The 27,735-nt window shown below is 39.3% G+C and overlaps 1 protein-coding gene across 1 annotated transcript in view; it reads right to left on the reverse strand.

Moving 5' to 3' along the window:
• Window positions 1-217: 217 nt before the first annotated feature.
• LOC117290007 (ALK tyrosine kinase receptor-like) overlaps window positions 218-27,735 on the reverse strand; it is a 69,963-nt gene continuing 42,445 nt past the window's right edge. The window contains exons 6-26 of the mRNA XM_033771227.1: window positions 18,618-18,746; window positions 17,561-17,719; window positions 16,768-16,895; window positions 15,822-15,988; window positions 15,003-15,184; window positions 14,423-14,606; window positions 13,562-13,718; window positions 12,956-13,081; window positions 11,583-11,742; window positions 11,148-11,336; window positions 10,584-10,679; window positions 10,101-10,193; window positions 9,544-9,639; window positions 8,681-8,864; window positions 7,883-7,970; window positions 6,809-7,003; window positions 6,076-6,266; window positions 5,561-5,662; window positions 5,046-5,180; window positions 3,495-3,585; window positions 218-1,732 (exon numbers count right to left, since the gene is read on the reverse strand). Coding sequence (XP_033627118.1) covers window positions 662-1,732; window positions 3,495-3,585; window positions 5,046-5,180; window positions 5,561-5,662; window positions 6,076-6,266; window positions 6,809-7,003; window positions 7,883-7,970; window positions 8,681-8,864; window positions 9,544-9,639; window positions 10,101-10,193; window positions 10,584-10,679; window positions 11,148-11,336; window positions 11,583-11,742; window positions 12,956-13,081; window positions 13,562-13,718; window positions 14,423-14,606; window positions 15,003-15,184; window positions 15,822-15,988; window positions 16,768-16,895; window positions 17,561-17,719; window positions 18,618-18,746 — 3,923 coding nt within the window. The 3' untranslated portion in view covers window positions 218-661. The remainder of the gene's footprint in view (window positions 1,733-3,494; window positions 3,586-5,045; window positions 5,181-5,560; window positions 5,663-6,075; window positions 6,267-6,808; window positions 7,004-7,882; window positions 7,971-8,680; window positions 8,865-9,543; window positions 9,640-10,100; window positions 10,194-10,583; window positions 10,680-11,147; window positions 11,337-11,582; window positions 11,743-12,955; window positions 13,082-13,561; window positions 13,719-14,422; window positions 14,607-15,002; window positions 15,185-15,821; window positions 15,989-16,767; window positions 16,896-17,560; window positions 17,720-18,617; window positions 18,747-27,735) is intronic.

Here is a 27,735-nt window from a genome sequence, read left to right on the forward strand (position 1 = left end):
CCACACAAACAGGACTCCAAAATGCACGGTTTCCCTTTTACCTCGTCGACTTACCCAGTCAACCATTTATGGGAGTCAAATTTTTGACTGCCATAAATGGCCGACCGTGTTAGTTTGTAAAGTAAAAGGAAAACCACGCAATTTCAAGGCAAATGTGTGTGGATCATTGTATTCTACTTTTAAAACATCTTTCCAACCATATGCATTTTATAAAAAAAACGGTTACAAACGCTTTTTATAGACCAACTCGTCCGATCCAGGGCAACGTGTTCCTTTAAAAAGCATGGGAAGAAAGGCCACCAAGTTTTTCCGGTGATTATATATCACCTAGTAAGAGATTGAAAAATAATAAACTGGTAAAACTTATACTGCATCAACTCAAAAAGTAATGCAAAATAATTAAGTTCTAAGTATACTACATATACAAGAGTTGTTTCCATACTGCTCCACTGTTCTGGACCACCCCTTGAACTGGCCTCACATGGAGCTACTGTCTCGCATGTTCTAACATTTTGAGAGTCAAATTGCATTTAAAGAGAATGCTAAGAGTGTAAGCTATAACACACACAGAAACTGACTCCCAAAATGGCGTAACCATGTCAGGCGAATTGTTTCTGAACATCAAGTTAATGAAGAGTATGCTGAAATGGCAAAATACCATTTAAACAACTGAACCATTTCTTTCATCACCTTCAAACATGACATGGCCAGACTCTGAACTGAACATAACTCTTCTGTTTGCAGCGTCTTGGAGGCTGTTGCTGTCAGCATGACTGCTCCTGGTATCATCAGGCGTGGTTAGACCATTCAGGTCTGTCATGGTATATGGATTTGGCCTAACGGGAAGACTCTGCATCCTGTTTAACATTGGTAGAGGTGGTGAGGAATGTGTCGATGGAGACGCCTCCAGACTGCTGTGCCGAGAGAAGACTGGCAACCGGAAGCGGTTCAGAATTCTTGGCGACAGGGAAGCCGAGTGTGCATCCGTGCCGCCGGTGGCGTTGCCATTAGGGACGGGTGACTCTCTGTTCAAGTCCAGGCGGGGCACATCTGCCCTGTCACTGCAGCATGGAGATTGGTCATTATTGATGGATCCTTGTGGTGAGGAATCTATGGCAGACTGTTTGGCAAGTCTATGCTGCGAGGTTGGACTGAAGGTGTTTCTTGGTGTCGATGATTTACTCGGTGGGTGACATGAGACCTCCTCCTCCTCTTCAGATTCATTCTCTCTGTCCAGAAGATCAGATCCTTCTGTTGCGAGCTCGCTGATATTTATCGGTGGGGTGAACGAGGTGTCAGAGTTTGGTCTCGACCCTCTCATCTCTTCTGTTCTGTCCCGCCGTCTCTTCTTTAACTTATTCACAGATTCGTTGCAGGCTTCGCCACCTCTCTCCGCATCGTTTTGGTTCAGTTTCCTGTCATTTGGATGATATGTAAGAGTCGTTCCACAAGCTCCCAGACAATCAGCTGAGTTATTAACGTTGTTATTGTCCAGCAGGAGGTGATCTTTCATGCTTCCAGCAGACATCCAATCTGGATTCAGGAACTCCTCCCCATCGGATGCACTAACTCCCCTCTTTCTGCCATTGGTATCTCCCCAAGATGGTTGGCGATAGGACTGGTTCACTTTAAGGACGGGGGAGCGTTTGGGATCTCGCGGCCTCATAACAGCAGGGTTTGTCTCCTCCTCAAATAAGTCTTGTGGAAGAGGAGTGTTCAAGACACTCACATCCTGTGTGATTGAGAAAGAAAGAAATTTGTAAGGCATCAGTCAACTTGGCAAAATTACAGTCCTGCCCACAGAAACTTTGTTAGTTCAGCACTGACCAAGGAAACTTTCGAAGTAAACTTGATTTTGTTGTGTTAAAGGAACACATTGCCTTGGATAGGTTGAGTTGGTCTTTGAAAAGTGTTCTGTAACCGTTTGTTATAAAATGCATTATGGGTAGAAAGATGTTGTAAAAGTAGAATACACACAAATATGCCTCAAAATTGCGTGGTTTTCTTTTTACCTCGTTGACTAACACGGTCGGCCATTTATGGCAGTCAAACAAATTTTGGACTCCATAAATGGCCGACCATGTTAGTTCGCGACGTAAAAGGAAAACCGCGCAATTTTGAGTGATACTTGTGTGGATCATTATATTCTACTTTTAAAGCATCTTTCTAACCATATGCATTTCATAACAAACGGTTTCAAACGCTTTTTATAGACCAACTCGTCCAATCCAAGGCAACGTGCTCCTTTAATTAAAATGGGGAACTGATGCAAATGTTTTCTCAAATGAAAAAAGAAAGGACCCAAGAAAAATAATACTCGGATGTGTTGTAGTTACACCAACGAGCTGGATCTTTTAAAATGTTCCTTTCTTTAGGTTTCCACATGTTGTAATGTAATGTAATTTTCTACTTTTAATGAAATCCAGCTGCATCTGAAATATGTAAGAAATTTACTAGAAAAGGCAGAACGCATTTAGTTGTTTTCTGTATTCAATGAACACTTAGTGGCTGGTAGGGTTAGGGTGTTAGTTAGCGAGTAGGAGATGGAGAGAAAGGAATGGGGGCGGATTGGAGGAGTATTTCTACTGACCTGCAGAGAGGAGGCAATACTGTGCATAATGGAAGCAAAGAGTGGTCTGTTGTCGAGGAGCGAGTAGGGGATGGTTAAAGGAACATGTTGCCTTGGATCGGTCGAGTTGGTCTTTGAAAAGTGTTTGTAACTGCTTTTTATAAAATGCATGGGTAGAAAGACGTTGTAAAAGTAGAATACAATGATCCACACAAACATGCCTCTAAATTGCACGGTTTTCCTTTTACCTCGTTGACTAACACGGTCGAATTTTTGACTCCCATAAATGGCTGACAGTGTTAGTTCGCACAGTTAAAGGAAAACCATGCAATTTCGAGGCAAATTTGTGTGGATCGATGTATTCTACTTTTAAAACAACTTTCCAACCATATGCATTTAAAAAAAAAAGTATTTCTACTGACCTGCAGAGAGGAGGCAATGTTCTACATGATGGAAGCAAAGAGTGGTCTTTTGTCCGGGAGCGAGTAGGGGATGGTTTAGGGGGTAGGGGAGGAGGGAATGGGGGTGGGTTAGAGGAGTATTTCTACTGACCTGCAGAGAGGAGGCAATGTTCTGCATGATGGAAGCAAAGAGTGGTCTGTTGTCTGGGAGCAAGTAGGGGATGGTTTAAGGGGTAGGGGAGGAGGGAATGGGGGTGGGTTGGAGGAGTATTTCTACTGACCTGCAGAGAGGAGGCAATGTTCTGCATGATGGAAGCAAAGAGTGGTCTGTTGTCCGGGAGCGAGTAGGGGATGGTTTAGCGGGTAGGGGAGCAGGGAATGGGGGTGGGTTGGAGGAGTATTTCTGCATGATGGAATGCATGATGGAAGCAAAGAGTGGTCTGTTGTCTGGGAGCAAGTAGGGGATGGTTTAAGGGGTAGGGGAGGAGGGAATGGGGGTGGGTTGGAGGAGTATTTCTACTGACCTGCAGAGAGGAGGCAATGTTCTGCATGATGGAAGCAAAGAGTGGTCTGTTGTCCGGATCTTGCTGCCAGCACAACGCCATCAGGTCATGTCTGCTCAGAATAAACATAAATATCTATTTCAATCAGGAACAGTTAATTATAAAGAGTTCATAATCGGCCGTCACAAAGCCATTTTAAACATTCCCTTGTTTGAGTGTTTTTAAAACTTTAAATTTTTAACACAAACTAAGTTATGAAATGATCACTGGAATTTTCTTTCTTCTTGGCTGTTGTTATGCCAAAATGAAAAAAATGGTTATCTAAAATAATAGACATCCTAAAAAATCATCCAGAGACACTGGATGGTACACCGCAACGATTTAAAAGATGGAAACTTGCATCAGGGATACAGAATATTAATTTGGGTTTTACCTATATTAAACACCTGTCCATCTATTTAATCGTTGTGGTACCTGGGGTGCGTTACCTATATTAAACACCTGTCCATCTATTTAATCGTTGTGGTACCTGGGGTGCGTTACCTATATTAAACACCTGTCCATCTATTTAATCGTTGTGGTACCTGGGGTGCGTTACCTATATTAAACACCTGTCCATCTATTTAATCGTTGTGGTACCTGGGGTGCGTTACCTATATTAAACACCTGTCCATCTATTTAATCGTTGTGGTACCTGGGGTGCGTTACCTATATTAAACACCTGTCCATCTATTTAATCGTTGTGGTACCTGGGGTGCGTTACCTATATTAAACACCTGTCCATCTATTTAATCGTTGTGGTACCTGGGGTGCGTTACCTATATTAAACACCTGTCCATCTATTTAATCGTTGTGGTACCTGGGGTGCGTTACCTATATTAAACACCTGTCCATCTATTTAATCGTTGTGGTACCTGGGGTGCGTTCCACTCGCGCAAACGACTCGCAACTGTTCGCGCAAACGTTTTTCATCTTTTGAACGATTGGTGCGTATACGCGATGTCAATATGGCGGCGCCCTGAAATGAAGATGGCGCGCACCATACGTATTTTTTTTTGTTACTTTGTTTTTGCTGCAATAGTCCTCTTTTTGACATCATTACATCAACAAATTAACTTTGTTAATCCAAATCTGCATTAATCCACCGAAAATACAATGTAATTATGTTTGTGACAAAGAAATAATACCGTATGCTTGTTTTAAAAACCACTCGCCAACACCTCAGAAGTATGTTCGCCTAAAGTTGCCAACGTTCGCCAACGGTGGCGGCGAACAACTCGTTCCACTTGAAATTGTTGGCGAACGTGCGCAACTGATGGCAACGTTTGCGCGAGTGGAACGCACCCCCCGCTGCTGAAATTAGGAATCAAACTGCTTCTAGCTACCGGGCAATCTCGGTGGTCTAATTGGTTAGACACTACTTTAGAATTGCAGGGTCATGGGTTCAAATCCCACCCGAGTAAATTCACCTGTGATTCATTTCACAGAGCTAATACTGAGTATACAGTGCTACCACACATGGGTGTATACGGGTAAAACAAAAATGAATTATTCTTATTATTATCAGCTTACATTGGTCTGGGGCATTGCGCTGGAGAATTCATCCTTCGTCCTGCAGTCACAAAATGTATAACCTCTTGATTACTCATCCCTGGATACGGCATGTAACCAAGCGACATGATCTCCCATAGCAACACACCAAACGACCTGGTCATACCAACAACAAAGAATAATAATACAGGACTCCTGTAATCGTTGATTTTTCAGTGTAACTAAGCACTATACTAAAAATTATGTGCTAACTGCCCAAAGAATCAAGTATTTTACAGAACAACATAAGCCCAGAATATAGGGATAAGCAATGCCATAAAACAAAATAGCACAAGGCTCGATTTCACAAAGCACTACGATTCATCTTAGATGAGTTTTCTATATCACCATAGTATCACACTTTGCTTACTGATTTGCCAATAAGATCAGTTTTAACTCTTGTGAAATTAGCCATATGCCATGGAGTGAGTGGTATTAAAATGCCCACTCCCCAAAAAGGTGAAGGTGAATCATATTGTCTTTTCTGTCTGTCTTACCAGACGTCTGTTTTGGAGGTGAATATGCCATCTAGGAATGCTTCTGGTGGCATCCACTTGACTGGGAGTAATGCAAGACCATCTTTTCTGTAGTAGTCCGCTCTGAAAAGCAAAAAATCACCATCATCAAAAAGCGATAAAAACTTCAAATATACTTAATTTTGCTAGCATTTAAAATTTCAATTTACCACATGATTTGAAAGAAACTCACCAACACACCTTCTACCTGCTAAATCATGGTTTCTTTAGCTTTGAAAACAATGTCTATTAACATGTTATTTCTTCCCACTTTACATGAAAAACCTATATTGCCAAATAACATTTATTACCAAGTTATCGCCGGAAGCCTAACTTTTTAAGACAAAAGCAATTTCGAATGCGCACATTTGGTCGACTGCTGATCAGCAACACACATAGGCAGTGGCGCACTCACTCGAACGACTTGTTTGGAAGCCTAGTCAACTATCAACTTGCTCAACTTGCTCACAGCGATCCTTGCTGCTTAAGCTCTTTACCTGTAGATGTCTCTAGCCATCCCAAAGTCACCAATCTTAGCTGACCGGCCCCTCTCTCTGCTCGACAGTAAGACATTCCTGGCAGCGATGTCTCTGTGTATGAAATGACGTGATTCCAGATATTCACATCCTCTGCTCACATCATGGGCAATCAATAACAAGTCGGACATATCCAGTACCGATGGCTGGCCCTTTAAGAAGACCCAGACAGACAGAAAAAGAAAATATTAATAACGGACCGGGTCTTCACGCTAACGCTCGTGGGGGACGGAGCGCCGCTGGCCCCCACGAGCCACCTCTCCGACGAGTGCCTCCTACTCTGCACTTTGCCGTGCACCCAGAACACCGTCTTTCCACCAACTGATCAACAAATACAGTTCCTTTCAAATGGGACACTTCTAAACACATGGTGGCAGAAGACATATACTTGTCATCATTTACTTTTTTTTTTATACAATGGATTGCTCATTTAGTCTGCTGGTATCTAGCATCCCAGGGATTGATTTCACAAGGAGTTAAGATTGGTTAAAATTAGAATATAAATCACTTTAGCAACATTTACAGATGGACACCAAGACATCTGCTCAAAGTCCCATTTAATATTGCATCACATGAAGTTGTAAAACTGCATTTCATAAAAGCAATATTAAATGGGCAGAAAGAGGAGTTCTCTTGAAACAATAACACTTGAGTTCTTTTTAAAATGCCATAATTTATAAAATAAAAATGTCACCTTTCTTGGTCGTGAATCCCTGAGGAACTGTCTAAGCTCTCCCCCTGCCATGTATTCCAGTAGGATGAAACGAGGAGCCTGGGTGAAACATACACCCTTCAGCGAGACAATATTGGGATGTCTGAAGTTACCCATGATCAGGGCTTCCATCAGGAAGTCCGTCTCATCTTGGCTCGTACATCTCTCAGGTAATGTCTGTTGGGGAAGACAAATGGGTTAAGAAGGAGGGGGAAGACTCAAGAAAGTAAGGTTTGTGAAAACACTAGTAAAATGGCGCAGGCCTGGAATTACATGCAGGTATTGGAAGCCATGGCCTTCACTGCCCCTGGTCTTGGCCTTGGTGCCCTACAAAAGTTGCCCAATGACTTTCAGATTTTCAAATGGAAGTGCCCTTTGTGAAATGGAAATGGCCTTGCCCTTTCAAAGATGAAATTCCAGGCTTGGTGGCGGTCGGGTTGACACAGTGACTTCTCTCCCTTTCAACCTCTAGGACCCCGGTTTGAATCCCATGTCGATTGGGATTTTAGTCCCTACTTGATTGCGTGGGTTTTCCCCAGAATAATTATCTGGTGTTTTTGCCCCAACACCTCAGCTGAAACTTTCTTCCTTGCCTTCCCTCTATAGGATTCTTGGCTAATACAGTGATAAAGTGCATTTATCTGAGAATCATTGGTTTTACAACTAGAATGAATGAGTACGTAAGTAAATGGTTTTCCTCTGGAGTCTACAAGAATCAAAGACTAAATAAGGGACTAAATTGGAAAGAAGTATGATTGCAAAAAATGTGGAGTTGGCGCTCAGGTAGCTCACTGTTGTAAAAAAGGTCCAATCTATTAAACTAGTTCCAAAAGTTTCAATCAGAGTTCTAGTAAAGCCCGGTTCATACTTCCTGCGAGAACGCGAATACCATTTGAATTTTGACAACACAAATTTGCAACGAGTAATTCGGAAGAGTAGAGATGTTCTCAACTTCTGCGAAACATATTCTGCAAAAACAGCCATCTGATGTCAATATTCGCTTTGCATTGCACGAAGTATGAACCAGGCTTAAGACATCATAATGATTGCTCCTACCTTGACTGCTACTTCATATGGTTCTTTCTCATCAGGTGGCTGGAACTGACCGTGATAAACCTCCCCAAAAGCACCCTGACCCAAAGCACTGCAGAAGAACAAAAGTTACACATACAGCACATTAGCATTGATCGCTATGCCTGAATACCATCATTCTCATTGTTACGATTGGCCAGTGATTAACCAATGGCCAATTCAACTGAAATTTGTTATGGGGAGATCAACAGCATCATTATTATAATTAATTAAAGGCAGTGGACAAATGGTAATTACTCAAAATAATTATTAGCGTACAACCTTACTTGGAAACAAGCAATGGAGAGCTGTTGATAGTAAAAAAAAACATTGTGAGAAAAAGCTCCCTCTGAAGTAACGTAGTTTTTAAGAAAGAAGTAATTTCTCACTTAAATATTTGAATTTGATTTTGAGACCTCAGAATTTGATTTTGCATCTGAAAGCACATAACTTGTGCAACAAGGGCATTTTTTTCTAGTATTATTCTCCAGCAAATTTGACAACCAATTGAGCCCAATTTTGACAGGTTTGTTATTTTATGCATATAATGACATACACCAAGTGAGAAGACTGGTCTTTGACAATTACCAATAGTGTCCAGTGCCTTTTAAAACTTTCCAGGACAAACCATTTCACACAAACTGGTGGCACATTGACCATGAAAATATCTGTAGAAAAACAGAGACTGGCTACAATGGAAAGAGGTTGTTACCTTTGGTTTCAACCTTTCACCAACAAGATTAACATAAGTTTCAACTTTTCCTTTGGCGCCTCGTGTCTTACCCAATGAGTTTAAGATTCTCTCTGGGTAATTCCATCAGATCTTTGACGGTAACCGCTCCGTCACCAAGCTGATAGCATGGATTAAAGTCCGATGAAGCGTTGTGTCTAAGCTGGTTTAGCTGGTAGTCCACAGTGTCCGTCCCTCGGACAGTCCCTGCGAGTTCTTTTTTCTTCCGTTGGTAACCTTTGAAAATCATTTCAAAAAATATTATTTCTTCCTAAACAGTTCAGCAAAACAGGACACAGTTGCAGAGCATGTTTAAAATCAACTGCTCCGTTGAAGATCTATCTTTGAAATTTTAATAACACTGACTCCTATGCGGCACACCCTAATTAAATGCATTCACAAGACAAAAATAAGTATAGTTCATGGATTTGCCAATGACTGACAATGCATAAAGATGTTATGGTGGAATATTCCCACTGAAATACTTTTGTTTGAAATTAAATAATTATTTTTTTTGAGAAACAAGTAAATTATTTGATGTTTGAAAACAGCGAAAACATGAAAAGAGAGTTTTCACTATGTTGGGTCACATTGTGGTGCCACCTTTGGGTAGTTTTGTCATGTTTGGTGGGCTTGCCAAATCCTGTCCAGTTGGTATTTTTGCGACCTTGCACACATATTTCCCCATGGCACTTCTGGGGTTCCTTGTTGCAAATGGGCAGGGCACCCTTCTTCAACCAATCAGGTGCAGTTACGATAAACAACATTGTCAGCACGCTGCATTTGTGCAGGAACCTCACTTTGGTTCAGCGTCCAACAAAGTCAACACTGTGAACTCTTCGTGTCCTCAGAGAATAAAGTTCACTCATGAGGCATCCTTGGTTTCATTACCAGACATATACATGAATGTACTCACTGATTGCCATGAACACCATGATGCAGATGAGAATGATGAGTACAGGTAGGATACTACCAACTATCACAGCTACAGGTAGGCCATTCTCAGGGAGGTCTGCAAAACAACAAAAACAACAGATTCTACATTAAGGACAATAAAAATCCAAACCTGTTTAGCGTCCTGCCTTTCTAACAAAACAAAAAAAGGGAGGAGGGCCTTTTTTCCCCCAAAATGGCCACCTGACACATTTTTTAAGACCACCGGCTAGGCTATTTTTTAAAATGAATCTTTCTCCATCTGAGATCGTTAAAATGTATCCTATTACTTTCGTAAAAACAAAAAAGAAGGAAAAAAAAGGGAAAAGAAAAAAAAGAGGCGGCTTCTTAAAAGGAAGCGGACAGTCACACGAACGTCACACAAAAGTTTCTTCATGCTCCTGAAGATGATCACAGCATACTGATCACAACTTTACGAAGAAGAGCAGAGCATACTGATCAACACGTTGATTTATCAACCACTAGTTCTTCTAAGAACCAACACTACTTAAAAGATATTTCCACATGAAGTGAACTTACAGACACAGCTAGTCCCATCGTCAGTGAGGATCTCATTGGCTGGACAGGAGAGGATGGCTTTGATGATAACACTCCCAGATCCAGTGTTCTTCCCTTGTAGAAGAGGATCAAGATACAAAAGTTCAACATGTTCATCTTACACAAAATAGTTTTGACGATTCAAACCTTGGAGAGTCTTTCTCTAAGGCTTTGACGTTTCCACTCTAGCAGAGTCTTTCTGGAAGGCTTTTAGCATTAACACCATAGGTCATTTTGGTTGGTTAGCAGTTTGCAGCATCTAATTCTATTTTCTCATGTTTATCTTGAGAAATTAACCCAATGATTGCTTCTGGTTTATACCTATTATTTTGTCAATGACTAGCATTTTATCTGCTGAGAAGTTTTTAAATAAGTCATGTATGTTTAGAACGTTGCCTTGTATGTGTTACCGGCGGTGTTGTTGTATTTTTTTAAAAAGACTTTACATTTTCCTTGTGTCTCTACCTGATTTCCTTTGTACATTGAATCCTGTAGGATGCACATAAGAAGTTCCTCCTTGCCCACTTCCAGTCAAGTCCTTAAAAAGAGGAGCATTTCCTCCTGATCAAAAAATACAATATGAAAACAGATTAATTAAGGAAGCCAACCAGAAATGTAACGTCTTCAATCACTTAAAGGGTTTTGACACTTCTTGTAGATCAAGCTTTTGGCTAAGACATGAATCCTTACTCACTGTGAATGAAGATGTGCATGTATGTAATATAATTTACCTGTAGAAGTTTCAGCTTGATTAAATGTCAATGATTTTTAGAAAAAGTGAAAATCACAGAGCAATGCTTTCAGGAGAGTTGTGTGAGACGAAAATTAATTTTGTGACATTGTTTTACTCATTTCTCTAAAACTATATCACCTTAGCAAATAATTATTTCAAGGGAAGCCTTTTACCAAATATTATGTTTAAACCATGTAAGTTTAATGCAAATCTGTGGACATTGTGTTTTGTGTCCTACAAAAAGTACCCAAACCCTTTAAAAAGATAAATAATATTGAAATTTTTAAAGAACTTACCTGTGTAACCGCCCCCACCTCCCCCTGAAGTACATCCTCCGCCCCCTCCTCCAAACCCTCCTTGTATTCTCCAATCAGCATCTAGATGAGCCAAGGCACACCCTGACCCACCCATACCTCCTTGTAAGAAGGACATACCGCTGGCTTGGGTAATGTTAAGACTGGTACCGTTCCAGCCACCTCCAGAACCTGTGTAGGCGAGCAAACCAGTCGAGTTTCATTAATCAAAATGTTCATGTCTCAAAATTATACACATATTGACTGACGAATTTTTCAGGGTTTTACTAGTTTCAGTTTTTGAGTTGCTATTCACTGTTCACATCATGAGAGGGTCGCTGTAACCAGTAAACAATTGTAAGTCTTACAATTGTTTACTGGTTACAGTGACCCTCTCATGATGTACAAAATGCAAATCAATTATTACAAAAATCTTACCCGAGACATCAATGGATGATCCTTGAATCCCTGGTTGACCCGTGCCGGGGGCGTCTATTGATCCGTGAATATCACCCAATGTCTGGGAAGGACTGAAGGACAAACCACCTCCACCCCCAGCAATCAGCAGTGGTATGTACTCACCAGATGAGACATCCAACTACAAACACACATCAGGGTGTCAAATTAGTTTCATCATTTCTTAAGAATGCTCAAGATTATCTTTATGATACACTTTAAGTAATGTCCTGATGTTTCAACTCTAGTAGAATCTTTGTTTAAAGGAAGGTACACGTTTGGTAATTACCTCAAAAACTGGCTTGGTAACCAGCATTGGAGAGCTGTTGATAGTATAAAACATTGTGAGAAACGGCTCCCTCTGAAGTACCGTAGTTTTTGAGAGAAAGAGGTGATTTCTCACTTAAATATTAAAAGACTTCTAGCTTTATTCCTATCTGAAAGTACACAGACAAGGGTGTTTTTTCTTTCATCATTTTCTCGCCTCTTTGATGATCAATTGAGCTCAAATTTCACAGGTTTGTTATTTTATGCATATGTTGAGATACACCAAGTGAGAAGACTGGTCTTTGACAATTACTAATAGTGTCCACTGTCTTTAAAGGTTAACAACAAGGACTTGACTTTAAAAGAAAGAGAACCCCTCAAATAAAATGACATTTCAAAATTTGTCTTTAGTCACGATCTTACATGGCAGATTTAATTATCATCATCATATCTTTCTGGAAATTAAACCAATGAACCATCCAGAGGGACTAGTGATGTAACCAGTAGACCATTGTAGAGAAGATGATGATAAAATAATTATTATTTTTAATAATATATGTGGGAGGAAACTCCCAAATAGGGAAAGCCCACGCAGTCAGGTAGGGACTGAAAACCTAATCCTAAGCTAAAGTGTGAAATAATAAAACCCTTACATTTTTGGGACAGCTAAACCCAGTCCTATGCTACTTGGCATTGGTTGAAGCTAAATATGATCTAAAATAATTTTTTATAATAGAAATCATTTAGTTCTTAAGTTGCCATTAAATTTGGATAGTATCCTAAAACATACACTGTAACATTTTCTCTATTTGTTATGTCCTGAACATTCTTGGAGCATAAGGACTGCCAGACTTTGCAACATTAGTTCACACTTTATACCTTGGACAGTTTACAGACTCGGAATGGTCAAAACCCAATCACGTGGGGATGTATGAACATGTGATATATAGACCATTTCTGGAATTAGTGAATAAATGGCCCCTAAACCAGCATACATTGTGTACAACTAGTTTCGGTTTGTTAACAGCCCGGTCATTACCACACAGTGAAGACCAGGTCCTCGCACGGTTATTCCCTAATTAACTCACCTTAGCAACAAAGGTACCCCCTCCACCCCCACCGCCTCCTCCAGCCAAGTATCCGCCCACTCCAAACTGTTGTCTTGTAGCATCGGTCAAATCATTGGTACACACAGCACTGGCTCCAAATTGGGGCTGTAAAATAATAGTTATAAACTCTTCATTTTGAAAAAGGATCAAATATAATTAAGAATACTTTGATATAAATTGACATTGAGATATCTGAGACTTACAATAAAGACCCCCCTTGCAAAACGTGCAACGCTGCTGGAAAGCTGAGGTCACGCACACATTTTTTCTGACCGAGAGCAGCTATTGTCCAATGAGCTGCCTGCCTTCTTTTGCCTCAGTGAAGGCGTTGTTTGAGAGTACAGCGTGGAGCTGTTCCCATTGGACTTTTTAGTGGCCCTGTTAAATTACCGTTGCTGCACAAAAGTCTTCTGCGACCTTTTTGGCCTGTTAGTTTTACATTACGATCACGGTAAGTTGACAGGGAGGGCAGTTTACCATGCATCCCCATTGGATTTAATTTGGTTCTTCTACAGAAAAGTCCAAAACTTTAAACCCCAAAAGTCCAATGGGAAGACGGCTTACATGTAAGTCTTCTATGCTTACCGATCCAGCATCGTCGCATGCATCCTCTCCTTTCTGTCCCACTAAGATGAAGAGGAGATCTCCTGCCGATAGATTGAAACTAGCCTGAATCTCGGCACCATGCGAGGGGCTTGTATTCTCAACACCAGTCCCTCCACCTGCTCCTTCAAGTTTCAGGCTAACAAGAAAAACAAAATTAAAAAAACAGTGAGTGAGTGAGTAAAAAGTCTACAATGGACCCCAATGGTAAATTTCTACTGGAGCATTTCAAGGGCACCAAGGCAATGACCAGGGGGCATGGAGGCATTGCCTCCATGAAGTTTCAGGCCTGGAGGAACATGGGAATTGGAGGCAGTAGGTTAGATACAGTCCTTTGTAACTCAAGTGAGAGGAGAAAGGAGTTAAAATGGCTGTGCGGAGATGAGGATTTGTGGTTTGGGACCAGAACAGGGGATGGAAGTATAGTAAGAGTATGGTTACATGACCCAATTTCATAGAGCTGCTTTAAGCACAAAAACTAGCTAAGCACAACAAAATAATGCTTACCAGAAAAAGGTTACCATCTCAAATAATATTTCACATTATACAAAATGTGACTGGTATCCTGCTTATTGTTGCTTAGCAGACATTAGTTAAGCAATATTTTCTGCTTAAGCAGCTCTATGAAATCGAGCCCATGAGTTAAAAGAGAGGTTTTTTAAGTCCTAAAGAATGGGAGACTTTCTGGGACGATAGAGGGCAGCAGACTTACCAGGTAAATCCATTGTTCTCAGAATTATGCGCATGTTCAGAACTACGTAAACAATGGAAATTTACCCGGTATGTCTGCTGCCACCTAGCGTTGGAAAGTCTCCTATTAGGGAGCAAAGGGATGTTGCATACCTGTAAGTTTTATTGGAAGGAACAATCCATTTCTGAATTCCTTCTTCAACCCTGACTGAGATATTTTCAAAGCTGTAAGCGACATCACACTGTGACTGTGTAGGTCCCTGATCCTCCAAGGCACCACATGTGCTGAAATGAAACACTGTTTGATTGCTGGAGACCGGTGTTGGCAAATTGCTCACTGCAATGAGAAATAATCATTATTATTTTTGTCATATTTACCATTTTATGACCCTACCTTTAATGCACGTGGGGAAACGCTTCCAACATTATTACCCCTGGTCACAGGGCCTTAATTCATTCCTTAAACCATCTCAGCTCCCTGGGGAGTATACAGCCTGCGCAACAAATATGCGCTAATCAGCTGAATCAATCACAAGAACCATCTCTGCCATCACAGGTACAAATTTACCCCTGGGTGGAGAGAAGCAATTATAGAAGTGTCATGACCGGGACTCGAACCTACATTCTGCTAAACAGAAACACCAGACCTTGATCGAGTCCAGTGCTCCTATCCACTCGGACATGACATCCACAAAGCCCTCTAACCCCTCTATCATGCAGCCATAAAACCCACCTGATTCAATCGACTGGGATGACAGTGGTTCAGTCATCGTGATCGTTGTTGCAGGGTCAGGGGTCGTCGTGTCAAGGGTCAGATCTAGGAGCTGAAAGCACTGTGGACTGAGTGAAATATCATCCAATGCTATGTCGCCTGTATACCTCCAACCTCGAGTACTTTCAAACTGAAGATAGTAACTAGAGGGTACAACAGTATTGAAAATCTTTATAATAAAAAAAATTATAACAGTACTAGCCTGACTTGGCAGTTGCCGGCACAAAGAAAACGTCTCAAAACTTGTTTTATTTCACAAGTTTTCAAGGACTAATTTTGTTGTGTCTGTTTTCTTTCGATTTGTTTACTAAACAATCACCAGGGTAAGAAGAATTGTAAGAATCAGTTTTTATATAGCGCTTTTCATACCTGATGGGCGTCTCAAAGCGCTTCCAACATTATTACGCCTGGTCACTGGGCCAATTAATTAAATCCTTAAACCATCTCAGCTCCCTGTGAAGTATACAGCCTGTGCTGCCAAATATGTAGCGCCCTAAGCTAAATTAATCAAACAAACCATCTCTGCCCTCACAGGTACCCATTTACCCCTGGGTTGAGAGAGGCATGTAGTTAAGTGTCTTGCTCAGAGACACAAGTGTCCATCTGGGATTCAAACCCACTCTCTGCCGAGCACAAACACCAGAGCTTGAATTCGGTGCTCTTATCAGCTCGGCCACGACACCCATTATGGATGGATGTGCGCATTACAAGTCTTTATGATTTTTGTTATTAATATTATTAAAGATCAGCACCTACAACAGCCTCATAGTTTATTCTTACCTCTCTGTGATGGCAGGCAGACTAGCAACGTCCGTCATCCACATGTCACCTTGGTCACCAGACTGACTAAACAGCTGACTGATACCAGTATGACTTGATCCATTCTGAATAGCGTACAATTTCAGTTGTCCTGTTCCCGATCCATACATATGATATGAAAAACGCACCTGGAAGAAGAACAAGATTTAACTATCAGACAGCATAGTTGGCTTTTGACCCAATTCACCTAGGCTTAATTTCATAAAGCCTGAAAGCACAACAAACTTAATAAGCAAAGCAAAGTATTGCTTAACAGCAGCGGACTAACAGCCAAAATTACATTAAGTTTATATTGTTGTGACTAGTGCTCCACTCAACTTTTGCTTAGCAAAGAATATTGTCAGGCAGTATTCTTCTAAACAGCTTTATGAAATTGAGCCCTGACGTCATCATGATGAAAATGTCAGTTGTGTAATTTTCGGCAGTCACAGGGTATATGCACACTTTACAAAGTCACTTTAAAGGCTTGTTATGACCCTTTAAATGCTACGTAAACCAAATGTAAGACCAAAAATAAGTGAATAAAATAGGGGAAAAACAGCTATACCCTCTCACATTTTATGCGACGGTTTTACACGCAGCGTAATTTGGCTCTTTTCTCTTTTCTCAACTGTGCATCCATTTCTTAAGACCTCAAATAACTGAATTTGATACTTCTTAATGCTTCTAAAGGTCTTTGATTTTTATAGCTAAATTTCTCAAATGATACAGCACCCTAGCGAGTAAGATTTCAAGGAAAGCTTTCTGCTATCATTACCTTTAAACCATTTAAGTTTAACATAAATCTGTAAATCTGTAGATGTTTGCGTTTTGTGTGATACAAAAAGTACCCCAAACCATTGAAATAGTTGTCAAAACACATAAAAGTAGTCAGAGGGCTCGTTAGGCTGGCTTCAGAATGTCATACTTTACAAGTTTCATAGTGCTGGGAGGTTCTGTCATATGTCTCTGCAGGTGGAGGCTGAAACCAGACACTTCTGAGAAAAGCTGTATGACCTGATTCGGCACCAGAAACTTCAGTGTAGACATAGTGACCTAAAAAAAAATTATAAAAAAAGTTTAAAATAATATAGCTCAATTGGTCATCAAAGTTACAAGAGAATAAAGAAAGAAAAATCACCCTTGTCGCACAATGTGTGTGCATTTAGATGCCTAATAAAAGGCTTCAGGCCCGAAGTCTTTCAATATTTGAGAGAGCAATTATCTCTTTCTCAAAAACTGCGTTACTTCAGAGGGAGCCGTTTCTCACAATGTTTACACTATCAACAGCTCTCCATTAATTGTTACCAATAAAGTTTTAAAGGCAGTGGACACTATTGGTAATTGTCAAAGACCAGCCTTCACAATTGGTGTATCTCAACATAAGCATAAATAACAAACCTGTGAAAATTTGAGCTCAATCAGCCATCAAAGTTGCGAGATAAAAATGAAAGAAGAAAACACCCTTGTCACACGAAGTTGTGTGCGTTTAGATGGTTGATTTCGAGACCTCAAGTTCTAAACTTGAGGTCTCGAAATCAAATTCGTGGAAAATTACTTCTTTCTCCAAAACTATGGCACTTCAGAGGGAGTTGTTTCTCACAATGTTTTATACCACCAACCTCTCCCCATTACTTGTCACCAAGAAAGGTTTTATGCTAATAATTATTTTGAGTAATTACCAATAGTGTCCAGTGCCTTTAAAATCTTGTCCCAATTACCTCTATCATTTCCGAGTGTATGGTCTATACTTGGGCCTGTTTTACTGGTCGGTGTGCTTCCATTATTTCTCGTCCAGTCAAAGTGATCCTGCTGTAGTACATTCTGCCAGGCACACCAGCCATCCTCAAATGAACATGCTCCACCAAATGGAATGACTCCTGTACACAAACCAAACCAGGAAAATGTCAAATAAAAACTCTTTAAAAAGCTAAAAAGCCTAAAGTTGTACCAAGAGCAAAAAGCCACTGCACCCTGGAAGCCTGATGAAACCAGTAGCCAATAGCATGGCCCTGCTTAGTGTGCAGGACTCAATTTTATAGAGCTACAAAATCAAGCTTACAAGAATAAAATTAACAGCCAAAATACCATTTTGCATTTGCACAATGTAAGTGGTACTTATATTGTACTTAGTTCTTACTTGTACTTAGCAGAAAAATGTTAAGCAATGTTGTCTGTTTATGTTTTGTCTGTTTAAGGCACTGTACACGTTTGGTAAGTCAAAGACCAGTGTTCTCACTTTGTGTGTCCCATTGTAAGCATAAAATTTCCGAGTGTGAAAACTTGGGGTTCGAATTGGGCAAAGTTGCATGAAAATTATGAAAGAAAAAACACCCTTGTTGGACGAATTTGTGTGCTTTCAGATAGGAATAAAAGACTTGGAGCTAGAAGTCTTTTATTATTTTAGTGAGAAATTACCTCTTTTTCAAAAACTATGTTACTTCAGAGGGAGTCGTTTCCCACAATGTTTTATACTATCAACAGCTCTTCAATGCTCGTTACCAAGTCAGTTTTTAAGTTAACATTTGTTTTGAGTAATTACCAATCGTGTACCTTCCCTTTGAGCAGCTCTATGAAGTTGGGTCCAGGTCTGTGTATTCATCCAATAGAATATTAGCCCAGAATTCTGTGGTATATTTTCTCCAATGAAAGCAAACCTTGGTTCAGGACATAAATCAATGTGAATTTTTGAAGTACGCACATCTAATTTGAAGCCCCTAATTGGTCTTGAAATTGGCTTCTGGTAAAAAGTGCAACGGTGTGGAACTAAGAACCTACCACACTGCTGGCTTGTCTCCTCCTCCCCTAGTAGACAGTCTAGGTGGAGATCACACACCTTATCAGGACCAACACAAGCCAAGTTATCACAGACGAAGTATGTCTTCGGACACTGCTCCCTCAGTGCATCTGAAGATGAAAGATGATAGTGTGAAACAAAACAAAAAGAAGACATGACGGAAAATCTTCAGACGGAAATGTGAGAGGGTGTGAGGGTGTCAACAAATATGAGATGTAATCATGTTATTAATATTTAAGTATTACATTAAAGTTGATCATTCAAGGGAATAACATAAATATTTTGAGAAACCATAAAAGGTGTGATTAAATTATTTCTGAGAAGCCTACCTGATATATTTTCAGCAAGGAAACGTTTAGATTTTTCCCACATTCCACAAAAAATAAATAAATAACAAAATGCAATTTATAAGTTTCTTCTAAAAGACATATATTGACATAATAAACTGAAAGTTTTGGGATTGAACTTTCTACAGAAGGCCTCCCTGAATTAATTTCGCTTTTAAAGTAAGCGAACATTTGTTATTCAGAACAGAAGTTGCAGACATTAAAATAAGAGATTCGCATGAATGAACAATCAGCCCCATTTGAACTTTATTAGTCATTCACAGAAATCACTATGATGTCAAAGCTCTCTTCAGGTGCAGGTTGTGGTTTGTGTGTTAAAAATAACAAGATAAAACTGGTCAGGCCGCATATGGTAATAACAACTTATTTGTTTTTCCCCCTGGTGATGATATGGTTTTACCTGCATCCAACCGGTCCCTCATCTATAACCCTTTTTGAGGTGATAGGTGTGTACTGTTTGGTTTGGGTTCATACAGACAAATTTACCCAAACCTTATAGTGTTGTATCATTGTGTCCGCCATATTTCTCAAAAAGGCTTATTATCTTCTTCTGTTATTGGTCCTAGGTTTAAATGTGTAAAATTACCAATTTTTTTTTTATAGCAATGCCAGTTTTTTTTTTTTTATTAGTGTTGATCCCAAAATGTTCTTACTTATTTGATTTGTTAGCGTTCCAATAATGCCTATAATATTTGTATTTTCTCTAAGGTTTTATATGGATTTTTTTTCTCTCAATTGTTAAGGCGCCCAGGAGCATGTTTCATAGATGCTATTTAAATTGTCATTATTATTACCCATGCTCACACACACGCATTCAGTTCCAAAAATGTGGAGTGTATACGAACAGTAATACTACATTCGTTCAGTTCCAAACATTCATGACTTTTAATAAAATCGAACATTACATAGGAAATTTTGAATCTCAACCAATTTCACCCCATATACAAGTAATGACGTGTCTGTAAACACACCATAAAATTCCACAAGTAAGATGATTTCCAGATTCTCAGGATGATGACAAATACATGTAGAACTATAGCAGGCGTGGTACAGGGTGACCATGCAGTAGTACTACATTTATAACCATTTAAAAAATGCAACATTATATATAGGTAATTTTGAATATCAAATTGGGTTTAGGGTTGGGGGAGGTCACAGACATTTGACGTAGATAACACATGTAAAGACGAAAATAGCTCAAAATATCAAATAAACACGCCAGCAAAATAACAAATTAAAAAAAGATGGCTTGCTATTAGGTCACTCAAACAAAGATTCCACCTCATTAAATTCAGACATAAAATCTGCTGGTTGGCAATTATTGAGACTATAAACAAATTCTCTGGAAAGTGTGACTATTGAATGTTGCTTTGAAACAACAGTGGCCATGCTCACTTTTGGTTTATTTATGCTCAGAAAAACCACTTGAAAAACTTTTAAAAATACAAATTAAACGTGCTGCAGGCTTAGCTGAACGTCTGACGAATCATTTACAAACAAATAAATAAATAAGATCTGGGATTAAGACTTTTCTGTGAAATCACCAATTGAGAAACTAACGATTGCATCTAATGAATTTTATGAACCTTTTAACGACCACTCATTTCTGTATAATCACCACCTAACACCCACACATTGTTTTACAATTGATTTTTTAAACGTTATTTTTTCTTGTATAGTAATCAGGAAAAACACACACAATTAATCATAAATGTTGTTTTGTATCAGAAGTATAGATACTATGTTGACAAGGGTTCCAGAGAGAGGCACTGTCAGACGAGGGATCGAGGGATCACAATATCTCTCAGCAGAACAAATTGGCAATATCATCATTGAATAAGCCTAATCTTGACAGCACAAACACACGCCACAAATGGGATTTGCAACCCACCCTCTCCAGGAGAGCAGAAATGCTTTTGAGAGAGTACAACCATTTAAGATTCAAGATTGGAATGGAAAATGTAAATTCGGGTCATAACCTTCACTTTCACCATTTTTGTTGAGTGGATGTAGGCCACATCCTGCAGGCGTTTTTAAGGCTGCTGTGGTTATTTTGAGTCAATCCGTTTTGGGCCGCAACATGTAGGCCTATGGTCTCTAAAAGGTTGATGTGAATAAAAAAAAATGTATGAATTCAAATATTGATACAACTCTTTACAGTTTATTTTATATTCCTGAAAAAATTGGGCATTGTTTTTTTTAATTAGAACCTTGTTAAACCGTTTTTTAAATTATCAAAATGCTATAACTTCAAAACATGGTGTAGACAATGATTATAAATAATTTGTTTCCCTTGTGGTTTATATAAAAGCCTACTTGATATTTGAAATAATCCCTCTGCTGCCGCTTCCCAGGTTGTATCGTAAACTTGGGTGATCCCTGGCTATATGGCAGCTACAGGTTGTATGGTTTTTGACTGGCATCCCAACAAAAGATATTGATTAAATAGGGAGACAGCCAACAATATGGCTAGATAGCTCAGTTGGTAGAACAGTGGGACATTATCCAGAGGGCACAGGTCCAAATCCCGTTCCAATCAATTTGGGGAAATAATATCAAAACAAATTAACCCAGTCAGTTTACCTCAACTTACGGTTGATTTTTTATTTTTTTTATTTTTTTTATTATTATATTTTTTTTATGCAAGTCGCTAGACACACAAGGCCGGAAGGCCACTTCAAGGTGTGGGCTACAATGATTTTTTCCAGAGGCCGTTGCCACCTACTCCTAGGGCTGAGACAGGGTTACCGCTTTTACAGTCCATACGAATGTAGGCTTGGGTATCATCAGTCCGAAGCCTGGCCAAACACCAGAGCTTGAATCCGATGCTCTTAACCGCTCGGTCATGACACGCCACCTGAAATAAATAATTTGAAGTAGACATATAGTCTTTGACTGCCCCAACAAACTATAATGAAATTCTGATAAATTGGTCCCTGCATATAACAACATCTACAGGTACCACTACTAATGACGACCCATTCTATTTATAAAAGAAAACCCCCCAGCGTAACAGATGTCTGTCCTCAAAACAACAGAAGGCAATGTTTACTCTCTGGATTGTCGGCCCCAGTAAGAGCAATCACCTCCATCATCTCATCTCATCCTTAAGAAATATCTCACGATTCACATCTTCCTAACATCTGCCTTTATTTCCCTAGCTGTTTTTCAAAATTTGTTCAACAGAACATGAACAAGTTTGATAATTGTCAGGGATTTTTCTGCAGAATCAGGGATGACTCTGCAGTTGCAGGAAGAAGTCCATACCCTTGAATAAGCTTGTATGATTTGGGTTGATTCCAATGCTTTTGAGGTGAGTAGCTCACCCCCATCCAAGTGGAAAATGATGAGTCTGTAAACACCATAAAATTCCACAAGTAACTCAATTTCCAGATTCTCAGGAGTTATATGATGACAAATAGAAAGTTCAGGCATGGTACAGGGTGACCCTGCTCCATTCTAGGTCTGACTACCTATTACACACGCTGGAAAGTCATTTTACTGGTGTAGAATTAAACACCACACACCAAAGATTGCACACACATAACCTTTGGTTTTCAGGGACTCCGATTCATACTTCCTGCAAATAGGAATGCGAAGCGAATTTTCACATAACATGTCTGTTTTTCGCAGGGAATGCTTCGCAGGAGTTAAGCACATTTATATCAACCGATGCAAACTATTTGTTGCCAATTTGTGACGTCGAAATTTGCTTCGTATTCACATTCGCAGGAGGTTGAGCCGGGCTTAAGCGACGTAAGATGATGATCTGATGTGTTAGGCCCAGGAACAACAAAACCTGAAGCTCCTTGCAACTCAAAATGAAACTTTAAATTGACTATCAACATTATATGAAGCAGGTGTATTGATGCTTGCCCGTAGTGGGAGTCCCTGAGATGAGCCTTCGAATCTACTGTTGTTTCCTTTCTGCTAGAGGTTTACACAAACAGGTTTGGCCAGACATCCAGCAGACAATGCAAACATTCCCTTTTACTTTCATAGCCGTCCCCCCTGATCAAATAAAGTGAGAGTACACAAGACCTTTCGGCAGCAATTTGTGAATTCAGCTCAGGGGGAAGTTTAAATGACAATTTACAAGTGCATTACTACGGAAATTGTCAAGATTAATCAGTGGTTATTATTAGTCAAGTTAATGGTATCATCAAGTTGTGTTTTTAAATAGTTTTTGCATGTTTTTGTTTTAAGGCGGTGGACACTATTGGTAATTACTCAAAATAATTTTTAGCATAAAACCTTTCTTGGTGACGAGTAATGGGGAGAGGTTGATGGTATAAAACATTGTGAGAAACGGCTCCCTCTGAAGTGCCATAGTTTTCGAGAAAGAAGTAATTTTCCATGAATTTGATTTCGAGACCTCAGATTTAGAACTTGAGGTCTCGAAATCAACCATCTAAACACACACAACTTCGTGTGACATGGGTGATTTTTCTTTTATTATCTTGCAAGTTCGAAGATCGATTGAGCTCAAATTTTCACAGGTTTGTTATTTTATGCATATGTTTAGATACACCAACTGTGAAGGCTGGTTGGTTGTCTTGGTCATTAGCATGAATACTATACAAATGTTCGCTGACAAATTTAATTTTGAACAGTGATCAATGTAGCTCAGAATCCACCACCCCTTAAAAAATGAGATTTTTGTTTGTGTTTTGGGGGTCCTTCTTTATGTTTGTACAGCTAATAGAAAACCATGAGTGGATTCCTGTCTGTCAATGCCCCTTTATTGATAAAGTGTGAACCATTAACTTTTATGCGGCGAACATCTGTGTAAATGTGACTTATTGTAAGTGCAAATGAAATCAGAGATGAAATTAATACCAAGAATTTATTACATCCGACACACTGATATTTTAAGGGAAATTAAATGCGGTATTTAGAATGTGAATTACATCTCAGCATGTTGATCCATCCCCCGATGCAGTCTTGAACCAAAATAAGTTTTTTTTTAAAGTGGCACTACATCATCTGTGTGATTATTTGTGTGTGAAGTAATGGAGAAGAGACATTTAAAGTAATGATACTAATAAAACAGGACCTTTATAAAGCGCCTTTTAAAAAGGAAGGATGAGAAAAACAGAAAAAGGGGGTTAGGGAAGAGGCAGACAGGAAATACATGGGTCTTTGGGCCTTTCAAAAAGGTGTGAGACCAGTCGAATTTCTAACAGAAATAGGAAATTTATTCTGTAGCCGAGTGGCAGTGACAGAAAAAGCCGGGTTAAGCCAAGGTTTTTCTCTTTTCACCTGCAAAAACAAATTTGTCTCCGCTAATATATGGAAATCCTTTGGGTAAATAGAGTCTTCCAAAGCTATGCCAGATATGCATAAAACATGCAATTTAGTCGAACCGATTTTTATCACTAGTGTTGGGGCAGCTCAGAAGAATTCCGTCCTCCCGTTTACTCACTTGACATTGTCAGACCAACGGGTTCACTGAATACCTTAGCGTGTTTTTGCATCATCATTTCTTCTCAAGCACTTTAGATTCCTTCACCAGCATATCTCATTGCAACTTGGATGTGTAATTCAAGAGATCGGAATCAAACGGTCCATGAACGAAAATTTCCGGGGGAAGCGTGGCTGATTACAAAGTGCCCTTTGCTAACTTAGCCTCAGGGGAAACTGTAAATTCAGTTTAATGGATTAAACAGAATAACCCATGGGATGGGAGTGAAAGTTAGACAAGAGCTCTGCTAATTTTGGCCACTTGTACGTACTTCAAGTTTTATTTCCACAACAAGTATTCTTTGAGCCCCAAAAGAGACTCTACATGCAAGGGGAATTCATTTGTGTACTTTCGATTATTTTTCCTGATGATTTTTTCATACTTTGGCCCTCAGAAAACTAAGCAAAATCGTTATAAAATAGCCTGAAAAGTCTCTTAAAACCTTTGCCTCATGTACATGTAGGGGAGCCCTTGTACTCAATCAAATTCTCCTTCTTTTTTCCCCAAAGGGCTAAATATTTATTAAAATAGATGTAAATATTTCAACAGCGACAAAAAATATTTTGTTGCGACCGTCTAACCTTCAGTGTTTAAGAGTAAAACCCAAATATAACTATTTTTTCTCCAATATGTCAGATTTAGTTTGTGCGTTTGATTAAGATGGATACGGAAATGTCTGTAAAGTGCTTTTGTAATTGGAGAGGTTTTTAGGGAATTCTTTAATGCTCAAATGAATAGGAGTTAAAGGAACATTACAGGTTTGGTACAGCAACAAAAATCGTCTAAGATTACAGATTTACATAAAACTTACGAGGTGTCTAGTAATGATGATAGAAGAAAACATCCCTTGAAATATTTCTGTCTGAAATGTCATATTTGATGAGAAATAAATAAAACTAATTTCCCGTTTGGAGTTTATGGCTCACTGAGCATTTTATTCATTTTTTTTTAAATCGATGTCATGCAAAATGTGTAATTGGTTTTGCACTATTTTTCTTGTGACCCAGATGGCTGATCGATCTCAAACTTTGTCAGTTTATGTAAGTGGTGGATGACATAAAATGCTAACACTGCCAGCAACTGTTTTGTTAGCAATATAAACCAATTCTGTAATGCTTCTTTAATCATTTGAAAATTCTCCGGGAGATGTCTGTGAACCATTCATGGAATAGGACTGTCTTTTTTGTGTAGTACAGTGCACCTGGAAAGTGTAACTCGTTTAATTTTCTTTAGTATTTTATGCTTCGTTTCAAATTGTTCCGCTGCACTTTTTACAGGAGCGGTTCATTTTTCCTGTCAAAGCACAAACTGCCTAGGGCTTATTTAACCTACTTTCCATTGCGGTAAATGTCTGTGTATTTCTCAGCTTAAGATCAGAAAAGGGATATTAATTCAATAATTGTGCATCAAGTACAGAAGTTATTGAATTTGTGGAATTGAATCTGTGGAATTATTTGATTATTGGTTTTTGTTTTTCTCGAAGTGATCATGTACGGTTTAGGGAATTTTGGAAGGAGATAATTTTCATTTGATTTAAGGATTGAGTTTTTATTTCTTATCTAAGTTCTACCTTGAAAAATAAAAATAATCTGCATGAAAGTTCACTTTTTTCTATTTCAGTCAATGAGGCACAACAAAAATAACAAGTCAGATTTTCAGGCCTTTTCTTTTTTTACATCAGATCAGTCCACCCTCCACTATTTAATTCAGTAATTCAAACTCCATTGTTATCTTTCTCAACAATAAAAAGCCTAGATGCAATCAGTTAGAGACTAAAAACCCAATCCACCTGGCAAGATTCAAACCTGGTCCTAAAGATGATGAGGACACAATGCAACTACGCCAACCCTACTGCCTCCATTACATTTCAGTTTATTTGTGGCGTGTCATGGCATAGCGGTTAAGAGCACCGGACTCCAACTCTGGTATTTCATCAGCCGAGTGTGGGTTCGAGTACCGGTCGTGACTCTTGTGTCCTTAGGCAAGACACTAAACCATGATTGCTTTGTTAAAGTTGGCGAGGTAGTACTTTCTGCTCTACCAGCCAGGCTACTAGTGGATGATACCCAAGCCTACAGTACATCCGCATGGGCTGTAAAGGTGGTAACCCACACCTTGAAGTGGCCTGTAGGCCCTGTCTGTCTGGCGACTTCCATACAAAAATATTAAAATAAAAAGTTCACTATTTATGTGTTTTTTTGTTTTGGGGTTTTCTTTTTCGAGAAACTCTTTAATATCAGTTGAAATGGTTTAACTAAGCTCTTGTAATCTCAGCGAGAAAAAAACAAGTGTGTAAAAGAGTGATGTGAAAAAGAGGGGGCTTGCTCCGCCCCCTGGATCCACCCCCCCTAGATATTACCCACTGCCTTTGTCTAAACATGTCCTTGGCTCTATGGTCTAAATCACCACAACAGCTTCTCTTCAGCTGAACACGCCGGCGTGTGCGTGACTATCAAAGCGTCCTTGTAATTAACGCTAAAGACCAGAATCTCATCAAGGTAAAATATCATTCATATATTCCTACATAACGCACACCTGCGAAGAAACGAAAACCCCGGAAGCGTAATATGGAGATTGGGAGTATGAAGCAGGTGAGATCAAGAGATATTTTTCATCAGATGATTGACCTTCCCTTCTAGTCAATTGTTTTTTCCTCTCCCCATCTCGATCACAATCTCCTGCTCTTCCCGCAAGATCCGGACGGCGGCGTAGAAAAGCTTAATTGGAATCTGTTTTCCACTAAAACCCTTGGAATGGAAAACTTGTTCAATGGTCGATGAAATCTATCAATCCATTTGTTGGGTTTTAAGAATAAAAAACAATCTCTTTATGAAGGCTTCTATAGGCATCTGAAAGTACACAAATTTGTGCAACATGGTGTTTTTTCTCTCATTGTTCTCCTGCACCTTTGATGACCAATTTTCAGTGCCTTTAAAGAGAGGATACACTTGTGGTTATTATCAACTGCGTGTCGACATATGCATAAAATAACAACCCAGTGAAATTCAGGCTCAATTGGTCATCAACAAAGTTGCTAGAAATTACTAAAAGAAAACAAACAGATGCCAGCCAGACTGAAGCCTTTTTTTTTTAAGATTCAAATTCTTGAGGTAAAAAATCCTTTTTTCTTTCTTTTAAAACTCTCTTCAATGGGAGTCGTGCTATTCCGTTTAGAAACATAATCTATACCAACTACTTTCCAAATCGACAAGGAAGACTGATATATTCAATTTATTACCAGTTAACCCAAAATCTTCATTCCCCTGAGTCCAGGTGCTTTGTTTTAAG

The sequence above is a fragment of the Asterias rubens genome, chromosome 1 (assembly GCF_902459465.1).
Source record: "Asterias rubens chromosome 1, eAstRub1.3, whole genome shotgun sequence".
Taxonomy (NCBI): domain Eukaryota; kingdom Metazoa; phylum Echinodermata; class Asteroidea; order Forcipulatida; family Asteriidae; genus Asterias; species Asterias rubens.